Below are 12,434 nucleotides of genomic sequence, written 5' to 3'. Positions count from 1 at the left end.
ATGATCCAACGTTTCCCTACCAAAACTTTCACTTCAAGAATATTGCTGAAGTAAGAAATGCAACTCCAAATACAAATGTAGATGTCATTGGTGTTGTTACTTCCACGTCACCTGCATCAACAATTCGACGAAAAGATGGAAGTGAGACATTAAGGAGAACACTCATACTAAAGGACATGTCGGGTTTTAGCATTGATGTAACATTATGGGGAGACCACTGTGACTATATCGGACATCATCTTTCTGAATTCTACTCTTTTGACAACCCACCAATTCTTGCAATCAAAGGAGGCCGCGTGTCTGAATTTAATGGCACCACAATAGGGACAATACCAACAAGCACTCTCACATTAAATCCACAGGTTGAAGAAACTCAACAACTACATGCATGGTTCCGTGAAACCAGCTATAGCTCTTCTTCTCCATCTTTGAGTAGAAACTATGGTGTTTCTTCGAAACGTGCCCTGCCACGAAAGACGTTTCATGAAATTGCTTGCATGCAGCCCTCTGATAAAGCGGTCTGGGTTTCAGTTCGAGCAACAATTACTGCTCTTCATATGGATGACTTCTACTTTCTAGCATGTCCACTAGATTTCAATGGCAAACAATGCATGAAGAAGGTTGTAGAGCATTCCAACAATCTTTGGCATTGTACAAAATGTAACGGTGACTTCCCAGAATGCGACTACCGTTACAAACTCAAAATTGAACTACATGACCACACCGGGAATCTACAGAACGTTACAGTTTTCAATGATGTAGGGAACGAGCTCATGGGCATCACGGCTAAAGACTTGTTCCTACTTTCTATCAAACCAACTGATCTACAAGAAATTTGTGGCCGGATTTCAGGGCACCGCTTCCAGTTAACACTTTCCATTAAAACAGATTACTTCAACGGTGTTCACCGCTTGCAACCAATACTGATCAATTCAGAGGAAATTCAATATGCCTCTGCATGCAAGGAAGCGCTCACTGACATTCAAGCATTGTCCGCTTCAAAACGACCTATTGTTCGCCGCCTGTGAACTTTTTCTTAGGGCTTCATCTACCAGGCCTGTTTGTACATAAAGAACCATTTCCACACAACTAATTGTCTCATCTTTGTAAATTACACACCCATGTTATTATGATGAAACCTGTAGTTTTCATTGCAACTACTCTCTTCCAGTCATTCCAACATATGTATGTTTGCCATTTACTTTTTACGTAATATAAATATCAACATTTGTAAAGAGTCACTATGTGTCTCGTTCGTTCTCTACATGCTACACACTGATCCCTTGCTTGCTAAGCTATTCATTTTATCGCTCAAACATGTGAAACAAAAGTTTTTTTAAGTAAAGGGAACGAAATATTTTGATTCTTGTTTCTCTCCTCTCAATGATAGATACTGAAATAACATATGATTTCATAGCATTCCTAATTGCATGTTTTCCCTTCTACCTACTCTACCTATCTTCACCGATGTCAAACTAAGAAACATTTCAATCTATGTTCAAAATATAATGTTCCAATTTCACAATGGATGTGCACCCAATAAAATGAGATACCAAACATGCACTACTTGTTTACGAAAACTAACAACTATTACTTGTACTTGTTTAGATATGCCACCAAACAATCAACTTGCGGCCAAAAACAAGCGGCGGCGTATTCTATATGCACAACAAAAGGATCGAATAAATGCACGACGTCGACTACTTTATGAACAGCACAAAAACCCTACTACTTCCTCTACATCCCTTCCCACCTCAAATGCTCTCCCACCTATACAAACCAACCCAGCACACATTCATCATATCGATTATAACCCTCCCCTTAACGAAGAGCACCGTCGCTTTCGAGAAAGGATTGATGGACTTTCTACCTTGCATGTTTGCACAACATGCAAGGAAGCATACCCAGGAATGAAAACAAAGCTCTTCCACAATAGACTCTCTTGTTTTCGCTGTGCGTCATCTAAATCTACCAATCGTTTTTCTGAACTGAACAACATGGACCCTGGAGAACAACCCTATGTCCTTCACCAATTAACGCAAGTTGAAGAAATGCTCATTGCACGTGTCAACCCCATTCTACAAGTCACTCATTCCCGTGGTGGTCAATATAAATATAGTGGCCATACAATTAGCTTCCCTCAAGATATTACCAGTATTGCCAAATACTTACCCCGGATGCTCTCTGACTTAGACATCCTCATTGTGAAAAGGCAAAATCCATCTGAAAAGGCTTACGAATTCTACGTTTGCAAATCACGTGTCCTTGCAGCCCTTGAATACAAAATAAAATATGACCCTTACTACCATGATGTTCAATTGAATTCATCTACAATTTCTACACTGCCAGATCTCCCTACAAACATTTCTTCTCTTCTCCACAGTGTAACCACCTCCTCTTTTGAACCCCATCAAACCACTACTGATTCCACTTATAATCCTGATGATGTCATGCTACCTCCATTAGAAATCCAACCCTCTTCTTTCGTTCCAGTCCTCCCAAATTCATGTACCGAGCGTGACCACATTTGTAACTATTTGCACTCGACCCATTCAAATTCAACAAGCTCTATCGATTGGCCTCCAATATCTCCAACTGTTATAAATGAATACAACACCATCGGCCTCCTTGCCATGGCATTCCCCACACTCTTCCCTACAGGCATTGCAATGATCATGCAACCAAGACTTACAAAAGTTGAAATGCATGAATATGCTTTGCACTTGCTTCACTACCATGATAACCACTTTGGCCAACACCCAAGATTCCACTACTATCTTTATAACATTCTAATGCGCCACCGTAGCCAAGCAACAGCCAGTGTCTTCGTGAAGAAGTACATTGAGAACAACTTGCCAACAACGGTATCAGACCTACGCCAGTGTCTTCATGACTCTCCGGATTCAAGATTGCCAGAGCAAATAATGAGGTTTGGGTCAGCTCTACGAGGAACACGGTCTTTCTGGAACAAACGCCGATCTGAGCTGACTGACATGATCACACAAATAGGAAGCCCAACATTCTTCTTCACTCTCAGTGCAGCTGATACTAAATGGCATGACTTGCACGCGATCATGCCCACAAGTGTTCATTCCACTCCAGTCAACCCCTTCCAATGGAAAATCCAAAACATAATTAAAAACCCACATCTAACAGCCCAATATATGCATTGTAGATTTACAATTTTCCTTGAAGAAATCCTTCAAAAAGGCCTCCATGCAACCGACTACTGGTGCAGGTATTATTTAATATCCATATCCCTCTACGTTAATTTTATACGTTGCATATACATGTATTAACTGAATGTACCCTTCATGTTATATTCAGATACGAATGGCAACATAGAGGATCCACACACATTCATGGCTTCCTTTGGCTACAAAATGCACCAGACATGGACACACTTGATTGGGACAATGCATTGGAAGTTGCTAATGCACAGAAATATTTCGACCACTACGTAACTGCTTGGAATCCACGTCAGGCAGAACACCGAACTATTCCGCTTCACCAGTCAACAATTCATAACCCGTGTTTCCTTGACACAACAGCAATATTCGCATCCAATCAATTTGAAGACTACAAAGAGCTTGTCAACTGCGTCCAACGGCATACAAAGTGTCATGAATCTTCCTGTCTTCGTAAGAAAGACAATGTGCTTAGCTGCCGATATGGAGTACCGTGGGAATTGAAGTCCACTTCTTCACTTTTCATTGATGATAAGGGTCATAAAACCTATGTCCTTGCTCGCAATGATGAGAGATTGAATATTCACAACGCCGATCTACTCTCTATTTGGAGAGCAAATGTTGATTGCCAACCAGTCCTTTCTCGCCATGATGTATTGAAATATATTTCAAAATATGCAACAAAAGCAGAGACACGATCTGAGAGCTACCGTCAAATGCTATCGCGACTATCACAAAGTGCCCTTCCAGAAGCACCTACTAGTGGTGTCATCCGGAAACTCCTTACAGAAACCATTGCAGATAGAGACATTGGTGCACAGGAAATATGCCATATGTTACAAAAGCTACCTCTCTCTCTTTCCAGCCGTACATTCCGTTCTTTGAATGTCAACAGGACTGTTTTCAAACGTGTTTCGCAAGATACCGAAAATCCTGGTTCGACACCAAACTTTATCGTTGCGTATATGAACAGGCCTGCCTCACTAGAAGCACTGCCCCTCCTTGAAGCTGCTCGCTCGTGGTCATATTCTTCCCAACGGAGAAGCAACCACTGGAAACACATATTTCCCCCAATGATTGTACATGTCTTGCCCCATTACAATGTCATTCCTTCCTCTACTAATCCTTCTTATGCCACCTTCTGTTGGAGTGAATTACTCTTGTATTTCCCCTTCCGAACACTCCCTGATGATATCGGTTCAACTGATGCAGAAATTATTGCACACTGGGAACAAAAAAAGGGTACATATACACCATGGCATGTCCATCGTGAACCTGAAAACCCACAAAGCCCACCTACTGAAGATCAACCTACCCCGCACACCCCCCCTGATTCCATTCAGATGGATGAATGGCAAATCCTCTCTCAACTACACCCATGTTACAATATTGCAATTGATGACCTCGACATGATTGGCTACCGCAACTTCGATGTCAACCACAATTGGTCACAAAATACTGTCCCTCCCCCCTTGCAAGAAACCGCCATCAATTTCATTGAATTCAACCGCTCACCCATTCAAAACCAACATCAATCATTTTCCAACCTTCCCCATGAGCATACATTATCCCCTACCCAAAGCATAGCTTTCACCGCTGTTTTTTCACACTTCAAAGCCCCTTCGCCAAAATCCCCACGGAAGATCATCGTACAAGGAACAACTGGCACAGGAAAATCCCATTTGATTAAATGCCTTCACCAAGCATTTGTGGAAAACTCGCCAGCCAACAAAAACCCTTTATTGTTACTTGCACCAACCGGCGTTGCAGCTTTCAACATAAATGCCCTCACAATTCATTCTGCCCTTCATATCCCTATCCAGACAATGCATCCTCTCGAAGGCCAGCCGCTCCTACACCTGCAAGAGCAGCTCCGTCATGTAGAATACATCCTCATTGACGAAATGAGCTTCATTGGTCCAAAAATGCTTTCTCGCATTGACGATCGTCTAAGAGAGGCATTCCCTCTTCATCGGAATACACCATTTGGTAATCGCTCAATTATCCTTGTCGGAGATTTAGGCCAACTCCCACCTGTAAAAGACATTCCTTTATATGCTGGGACATCGCGTGGCACTGCACTTTGGCGCAGCTTCGACATATTCATAACACTTTCAACCGTTTTCCGTCAACAAGGAGCTAGCTTGTCCCAGGTTGCTTTTCGGCAAATACTTGCAAATCTTAGGAATGGAATATCTACACTTGAAGATTGGCAACATCTAATGTCAAGAACAAGTTCCTCTCTTACACCTGAGGAGAAATGCACATTCAGCGAGTCCATGCACCTATTCGCAACAAACAACGCAGTTGTCTTGCATAATAAGAAAATGCTCAAACAATTGAACATCCCAGTAGCACTTTGCTCTGCGGAACAACAAATACAGAAAAATCCTACTACAACAGAAGATGAGCACCTACCTGCCAAGGTGCTCTTATGCAATGAACAAAAAGTTATGCTCACCAGCAACTTATGGGTACATGTAGGCCTTGTCAATGGCGCGCTTGGGAAGGTTGTCTCAATATTTTATTCAACTGACTCAAAGCCCCCAGCATTACCATCCTTTGTGGTTGTTGACTTTCAACAATACAGAGGAACACCGTGGGACATTTCACACCCAACATATGTACCCATTCCTCCCATCACAAGGGGTGCACGCCGTCAGATACCACTTCAAATGGCATGGGCTTTAACGATACACAAGTCACAAGGAATGACATTAGACAAAGCAACAGTGGACATCGGGACCAGAGAACGCCAAGGGCTAACATTCACTGCAATTTCAAGAGTGCGGTCACTATCGGACATACACATCAATCCAGCATTCCCATTCTCCCGCATTGCACACATGCACAAGAATCCATATCTTAAGCATAGACAGCAAGAGGAATCATTCCTTGCATCAAAATCTATCCAGGATAATACACTTTAGCCAATCATACAGCCTGCCTTCCAGAATTACCCACATGGTAAACACCAGTCACTACATACAGAAGTTTCACATAGATTCCTTGCTATTACATTTAATTTCATATGATTTTATACTCATTTGGAATCGTTTAATTTATTTCGAATTTTCAAACAAAATCGTCAAACATATTCATTGCCATTTACAGTGTTCCCTTTTCTGATGCCAACAGGTATGAATACATGCTATTTACGACAATTGTACGAGTGTTGCGAAGAAATCCAGCAACAAGAACTTACATTACAGGATATGCAGACAAGGATCCTGCCACAACCATCCATGCCACTATACCGTCTGCGCCCAACAATTACGTTGTTAAAGAATATAAGGAAACTACTTAAGATTACAATTCACATCCATGAAAGGGATGCACACAGGCAAATGTGACATCAACTGCAGGAACAGCTCGCACAACATGGCACCACAATAAACACTAACTGGTGTTGCCGATGCCATGGCCCATCATGCATATATGATTAGCGGCTCATTCTCAATTACATCTCTACATAATGCTGTTATTGTACATATGCTTACAAGCCAACAAAACTTTCATTGTATATATCTTTACTTATATATGGCATGTTTAGTTATATCTTAATATAACTCTTCTCTGTTGTATGAACAAAGAGTATTCAAGTACGTGGTCCACTGTGCTTTGTTTTGGGTTTTATGATTCAACCAACAACTTTTTGTATAAAGAAACACGTTTCTGACTTTAGATAGGTCGCTTGGGTTTTATGATTCAACCAACAACTTTTTGTATAAAGAAACACGTTTCTGACTTTAGATAGGTCGCTGTTTACAACAACCTATTAGGGAAATTTTCATTTAACTCTGAATCTCTCAGTATCTGGATTTGAGCAGTACCTTTTTTAATTGTTAAATTTCCCAGTATCGAAAATGCACTTACCTCTGCCCAGTAGTTGGTACCTTCTGCCAATGCAGCTTTGAAACAGAAACTATGGTTTTCCTTCAGAAAAAACACACGTCCAGCACCACAAATCCCTGGAATTTATGGGAATTTCATGTCTCATGCATGTCAAATTCATATTTGCAATTAAAATAGTAGATGAGGAATGTTCTTGACAGTAGAGGTGTTTTCTTTATAATGAACTATTTCTTTTATTCTGGGCTCTTCAAGGTTTGTTCAGTTGACATTCTTTACTGTAGATTACAGCTGCACTAACTCATGTGTTGTACACCTTTGTTTCACCTAAAAAGTGAGTGGATCACCAAGGTTGCATCATCCAAACGAATGCAGTATGATCAAGCCCCTACTTCAATTAGTGTTCTCAGGAGTGGTTTATTTATGTGCGTACTCAGTACTTATATTTATTATTTTTTTTTCCTACTTTTGATGTAGCTAAGTGAAATTTGAAAATACAAGTGCAAGGGATGTCTTGGGTTAATGCGTGTTTTTAATACAAATCATACTGTAGATTGCTTATACTGATGGCTGAACAGATTTTAATTGAAAAGTGAGCAGCAGATTAAGTGCACATAAGGTCTATCTTACTCTGATACTGCACACAATTTTCCGCAGTTTATCGATTATCCTAATGCCATTAGTAAAATTGCAAGGTTCATTTACGACTGCCATTTTTGTAAAACGAATCCATAACATTTAGCAATTTGGTTCAAGATCAGATAGTTTTGCTGCTTTGTTAGGTAAGCTTTAATTTGCATGTGGATTAAATAAAAGTCCACAAACTCTTTAACAAGATAATGTAATGGAACAGGATGATCCCATTATCATGCTAGAAAATTCTGGTTGAATATTCATAAATATATTTGGCTCCTCTACAGTTTTGGTACATCTTTGATATTGCATTTTAAATAATTCATTTGTCCTGTAACATCTTTTTCCACAATATGAAAACAGAGTAACATCATTTAACCAGAGCTACTATCTGTAAGAGATAGGGTGAACATCATTAAAATGGCGTCGTTGATACACTTTTTTTCACATCATTTAAAGTAGAGCTAATATTTGTAACAAATAGTAGGAGAGCAGAGTTACACTATGAGCATTTAAGCATTTATCGCCCTTCATTCACGTTTTTTCTTCACATTATGAAAGGTGAGTAACATCATTAAACCAGAGTTACTATTGGTATGGTCTCTTTAACATGATACTAGTTTTTAATGCTTTCTGTACCTAACTGCATATCTTGTATGTTTTTTGTCTCAGACTGATAAGGTTCTGCTGTATCTTTTCCCCTATGACGTGTCTCACATATTTGCTCTAAGTTTTAATTATGTCTTTACTCCGTATGCTGTGTGGTCAGCTTTTCATCAAAGATTGGCTCATTTTATATTTTTATTTGGTTGGTAAATATTAACTCTTCACCTTTGCTCATCAACTCCCTTCGGATGGACACTACGTTTTCAAGTTTGTCACTTTGAGGTGTATTTGCATAGTATTGATATGCCTTGTGTGGAATTTTAGCTGTCTGGTTGCTTTGACCGCTTAACCATGAACTGCTGTCCCTTTATTTTGACCATTTTCTATACCAACCAGAGGCACTGAATTTTTGGTGACAAATGAGTAACTGGATATTGTTTGGCCTGATGGTATGTCTAATTTCAGCCAAGTAAACTTGTTTGCCTTAATGAGTCTACTGCTTTATGTTTGCAGAAGTTAAAATGATGACACAAAGATTTTCAAAGTTGTTGCTGGGTGAAGACATGTCAGGTGGTGGTAAAGGAGTATGTACAGCCCTGGCAATATCTAATGCTTTTACAAACCTCTCAGGTATAACATTTTTAATTCTGTTCTGGAATCACACAGGATTTTATGCAAGTCTTAAGCAAAATTTTTTACTTAATCTTAAGACATAAATTTTCACTTAATTTCAAGATACTAACTCCTAACATGCAGATCTCTTGTGGCAGCTACTATTTTTGGACAACTTTGGAGATTGGAACCTCTGGTGCAGGAGAAGAAATCAATGTGGCGAAGAGATGGAGTGGCTACTATCCGTTAGTGATTACATTGTTGAACTCATCCCAGCTTTCCAGAACTTTCCAGATGGTAGTAGATTAGAGGTAGGAGCTTGATAACTCCACTATTTAAATATTTTTTACTTGCACATAAATGGTGTCATGGTATTCAAACTTTAAAATTTAACCTACGCAATTCTCTACAGAGAATGCACTTGTTTCTTACGAACAAGTAGAAATTGTTTTTGTTCTTGTTTCAGGTTATGGTAAGCAATTCTCTACAGATAATGTACTCGTTTCTTACAAACAAGTAGATATTGGTCTTGTTTCACGGTTAGTAAAGGGTTATTGTTGCATTTCTTTTCCTTTAAAGGTGGCTGTGTCCCTTAATATGCATATCTATTCTTGTGTCAAACTTGATTACGAATAACATCTTTGTTTTGAATTCTTTTCATTTCTTGCTAGCCAAATAGCTTAAGTCACTATACAAGGACAGTCTGATGCCCACATGTAGTTAATACAGAATGTATTTTGAAAACTACGATTTAGCTTTGTAGTGCTTGAATCATCATTTCATGTTGGTTTTCATTTGTTAGTAACCAGATCATTTCTCTTACAATATGATTGTAATATCTTTTGTTCCTCTTACAATATGATTGTAATATCTTTTGTTTCTCTTCTGTGGGAAATTTTGTACAGGAGTCTCAAATTTTGTACTCAGAATTATGACAAGAAAGCCCCTGCTGGGTTTGTAAGGAAAGAGAGCTTCAACACCAGTTTTGTCTCCAACCGCCAAGATGATCAGTACGCTACTAACATGTTTAGTGAAGAATTTCTGCTATTCTCTTGTAATCTATTGCCCCCAAAGCTCCTCATAGATGAGAATATTTGCAGGATGTTCATATTGTTGTAAGTTTGTAGTACTTGTGGAATGCCTTACTCTTGTGCTGCTTCTCATCTTCAACAACAAGAGTTTCTGTGGTGAATAAGCAGAATCCATGTCCTGCCTTGTGAAGCAGCTCTCCACTGTGATAGTGTTCTTTGTAATGTCTCTGATAAATCCTTTAGACTTCTATTTCATTCTGTAATATGATGGGATTCACTCTACAGAGTCCATGTCATTTTCTCTTATGTTAATTTTCTCTGTAATGACCCTAATAAATCCTATATAATGAGATTTCGTTTTGTAATATGATGGGATTTCACTCTACAAGATTGGTTTCAGTTTTACTTGTATTGTGGTATATCAAATTTCTCAGCTTTACTTGTAATAGGATGGGATTTCATTCTATAATATCATGGAATTTCCCCCTGCAATATTTGCTACTAAATTTTACAATTCCAAATTAACAATCCTATCGGCCTCTCTTTGTACCTTTTGGGACAATTGCTAGTAATAATACTTATATTAATGCCCAATACATAGCGATGGATCGTATAATATTAAAAGTGGTGAACTCGTTGAGGTCGACTTGTGCAATGCAAAATGATATCGTACTGATTTGTAATGCACAACATGACATAGGACAATTTTTGCAGGAATATACTACTTCACAATTTTGGAACGGTCGATGAGGAGACATTTCAGTTGTAATATAAACAAAGATAAATTAATACGCAGTCAAAGACAAAACTAAATGTGTAATACCATGCCTGCGGTAGGATAATAACCACACCAAGACACCACTATATCCTCATCCATATAGATGAAAATATGAACATGTTAAATATTTTTTTTAAACATACAACATAGAGGTATAAATAAAAATATGAATATATTAAATATTTAGTTCTAAATAAAAATAAAAAATAATCTCACCTGTATGAGCTATATAGCTTGAGTGGGCCTAATGGTTAAGAGCATGTGTTTCCTCTTAAGAGGTCATAGGTTCAAAACCAGAGGGGCGTAGAGTATGTATGTCAAATCATTGTGTGGAGGTGGTGGAGGTGAGTCCCTTGTCCCATTGTGACATTAAAATTAGATGATGATAATAATAATAATAACAACTATGTTGAATAATATTAACACATTAATCATAGTAATTGCATTGCCAACTTTAATTTCATAAGTTGTCATTTTCCATATCTCTTATATTTGAAGTACAAACAATAATTCTATATATAAGATAACACGAGAAAATTATACTCAAATTTTGTTTTAATTTTATTAATTTTTTATTTTTAGAATTGTTTTTTTCTAATTTAATTATATTCATTGAAATGAAAGTTAAACAATAATTCTACATATATAAGACAACAGGAGAAAATTATACTCAAATATTATTTTAATTTTATTAATTTTTTTTTTTAGAGTTGTTTTTTTCTAATTTAATTATATTCATTGAAATGAAAGTTTTATTGTATAGATTATAGAAAAGTGAAGAGAAAAAATAAAGTCAAATTAAAAATTAAGAAGAAAAAAAAAATTATGATTACTGGAATTGGAATTGAAAAAAAAGTCCATAAAAAAGACAAAAAAACAATATACCTCAAATTAAAAAGTAATAAAACTGAGATTTTTTTATTATTATTGGAAAATGTTTTTTTAATTAAATTGAAAATATAGAGAAAAAACTATAATTCATGAAAATGGAAATAATAGAAAAACAAAATATAAAATATAAAAAAAGGAAATAAAACTAAAACAAAAATTAATAACTAATAAAATATTAAAAGTTACTAAACAACACCTAAAACCTCAACCAATCACCTTACAAATAAATAAATTAAAATAATAATAAAAAGAAGACTTCTCAATATTAAATTATAAATAAAATATATAACACTGAAAGACAAAACCAAATAACTAAAACATAGCTCCCACAACACCGCAATTAAAAAATACAAAGTAAGGGAGATCCCACTCCTATACTTAATAGCCAACACAATTTACATATGCAGGACAAGGATTGGGGAGGACGGTAGCCCTCCCTTTGTGTTATCCCTCCCTTTGTGTTCCCTTTGTGTTAAGTGGGTTTTGTTGTTATTTTAATAATATTAACACAATAATCATAGTAATTGCATTGCCAACTTTAACTTCATAAGTTGTCATTTTCCATATCTCTTATATTTGAAGTACAAACAATAATTCTATATATAAGACAACCAGAGAAAATTATACTCAAATTTTGTTTTAATTTTATTAATGGTTTATTTTTAAAATTGTTTTTTTCTAATTTAATTATATTCATTGAAATGAAAGTTTTATTGTATAGATTATAGAAAAGTGAAGAGAAAAAATAAATTCAAATTAAAAATTAACAAAAAAATCCATTAAAAAAAAAAAAAAAAAACGTACTTCAAAATAAAAAGTAATAAAAGTGAGATTTTCTTTTTT

The 12,434-nt window shown here is 36.9% G+C and overlaps 1 protein-coding gene across 1 annotated transcript; it reads left to right on the top strand.

Moving 5' to 3' along the window:
* Positions 1–2,792: 2,792 nt before the first annotated feature.
* Positions 2,793–6,495, top strand: LOC149153732 (uncharacterized). Its single transcript, XM_089443904.1, has 3 exons — positions 2,793–2,929; positions 3,328–5,787; positions 6,327–6,495. Exons 1-3 carry the CDS (start codon positions 2,793–2,795, stop codon positions 6,493–6,495), a joined length of 2,766 nt encoding a protein of 921 aa, XP_089300030.1.
* Positions 6,496–12,434: the final 5,939 nt, after the last annotated feature.

This window comes from Pinus tabuliformis, chromosome 9, assembly GCF_031772625.1.
Source record: "Pinus tabuliformis cultivar Carrire ecotype Pingquan chromosome 9, CPIR1, whole genome shotgun sequence".
Classification (NCBI taxonomy): domain Eukaryota; kingdom Viridiplantae; phylum Streptophyta; class Pinopsida; order Pinales; family Pinaceae; genus Pinus; species Pinus tabuliformis.
The sequence above is the reverse complement of the archived record's forward strand: the minus strand, read 5'-3'. Positions and strand labels throughout refer to the sequence as shown.